Source organism: Sinocyclocheilus anshuiensis, unplaced genomic scaffold (genome assembly GCF_001515605.1).
Source record: "Sinocyclocheilus anshuiensis isolate Anshui unplaced genomic scaffold, SAMN03320099.WGS_v1.1 scaffold779, whole genome shotgun sequence".
NCBI lineage: Eukaryota > Metazoa > Chordata > Actinopteri > Cypriniformes > Cyprinidae > Sinocyclocheilus > Sinocyclocheilus anshuiensis.
The window spans coordinates 419,028-420,974 of record NW_015548244.1 but is presented as its reverse complement, the minus strand read 5'-3'; the positions used below and the strand labels follow the sequence as shown (position 1 = coordinate 420,974).

Here is a 1,947-nt window from a genome sequence, read left to right as displayed (position 1 = left end):
TCCAAATTGAACACCCTTTTTTTTTTTAAGCCAGATCCCGTTTCTGTGTCGGGTTTGTCCTGTATGGGCTCTTCCGTGACCACCTTTCCTTTCCAAACCCACACAGATTCATTCACGCCATGGTTATTATTATCTCCTCACGGCCATTACCGCATATCAAACACCGTCTTTTGCTTTCTGGCTCTCGGTAGCAGCAGGTGTTGCTGGCGTAGCCCGAACGCGCCTCCACTCTTAATTCCAATCACCTCCGTTCCGGAGCTCCGAAGCGAATTCATTTACCGTGGGAAGGACACCGGGGAAAATTGTAGTGGACACCCTGTGAATTCACGGGGAATCACGCTTCGGAAACACGTGGGAGAGCTGACACAAATAACAGCCCACCGTATATACCCCAGCAAAACACCCACGGAATCAGCATAAAGATTCACCATAACGCCAAGGTTCGCGTGTAATGGTGCGGATAACGGGGACGAGGCACCGCTTTGAGATGCTTTGACCTTGTGTTTTAGTCATTTGTCCTTCCTCAAGTCTCTTCGCGCGAAGATCTGTCAAGGACGAAGCGCACAACAAGTAGCCCTGATTGAGCCTTCGTTCGCGTATCATTACGCAACAGCAGACCTTCACGGGACCTCGAATCAAAGTTATTTAATCTGGTAATCGCTCTCAATGCAAATGCCCCGAGAGCGCGTGACAATGTCAAACAGTCATTAGTGCGCGCGCGCTCGGACAATGATATTAAACAAGGGGGGCAAAGAAGTGATGACCCCACGACAGGTGCTTACGATGCGGTCGTGCCAGCTATAACACCCCCTAAACCCCCTCGTGCGACCCCACCAGACCCGTCCGTGCCAGAGGCGCCCGTCCAAGGTGAGAAGAAGATACTCCTACAAGTTTAATGGCAACAGAAATAAAAGCGCCTACCTTTGCTGTACTCCTCCTCCCTGTTAAGATACATGGCTGCAGATTGATGATGGACTCCTGGCTGGGTGGTGTGACGTGATTTAAGTGCTTATTGTTACTCCACCGGGGGAAACTCTTGCGGCTCCGTGAGTGTTTATTGTGTCGTTGCTCGGCGGAGAGTCCTCCCAGAATTACGCGCGAGCAGGTTGTCTGCACACATCTACTTTCTCTCTCTCTCTCTCTCTCTCCCTCTCCTTCCTCTCACACACACACACACACACACACACTCACGGTGACGTGCTTTGAGACATTGCCCCACGGGTGGGGTGGGCTGGGCTGGGGTAGAGGATGCTCCGGAGCTGTTATTGTGCATGCACATATAACATCCATCAATGCTTTGACAAACTGAAATGTTTTATTGCTGTGGGAATATAGCTCGGATCGTGCAGGCTAAATGGACTGAGCATGTCTATGCCAGGTTGCTTTGACGTTTATTCCTTAAATCCAAATTTTAAGTCATTATACATCCTTTTTTCAATTACAAGTATGTACATTGTATCAAGATGTAAGTAAAACAAAGGATATTGGAGTACTATTAGTTCATTTTTCCTACTAAATTTCTAATTCAGTGTGTTACTTGCTGTTTCTTTGTAATTGTTTGTGAAACTCAACAGAAATTTCTGGGTGAAAATTATGTCTACACCATTTTTTTAATAGTATATTTTTCTTCTTTTACTTTTATTCAGAACATATATATAACAAACAATGGATGACTAGTATATTTTTAGTATTTTATAGGTAAATATTCATAAGGTTCTAGATACTAATATCCAAATATCTAGTCAATTATAGTATTGTTGATTACATAAAAGCATGGCTATTCCTTGCTGATACTCACTATCCCATTAGTAACAAATAACTATTCCACTGCTACTGTAACTAACTGCAGATTTTTGCCTTTGAATGACTAGTAGTATGTCTACTTGTTACCAGTTACCTGTCCCAGTTTTACTAGTACTAGTACTTATTTACCATTACTAATATATA

General features: G+C 44.2%; 1 protein-coding gene across 1 annotated transcript in view; it reads right to left on the bottom strand.

The window, feature by feature from the left end:
• Positions 1-1,158, bottom strand: part of syt7a (synaptotagmin VIIa) — a 147,728-nt gene extending 146,570 nt beyond the window's left edge. Inside the window, exon 1 of the mRNA XM_016442573.1 lies at positions 922-1,158. Within this exon, the coding sequence (XP_016298059.1) occupies positions 922-955 (34 nt within the window). The 5' untranslated portion in view covers positions 956-1,158. The remainder of the gene's footprint in view (positions 1-921) is intronic.
• Between the last annotated feature and the right edge of the window lie 789 nt (positions 1,159-1,947).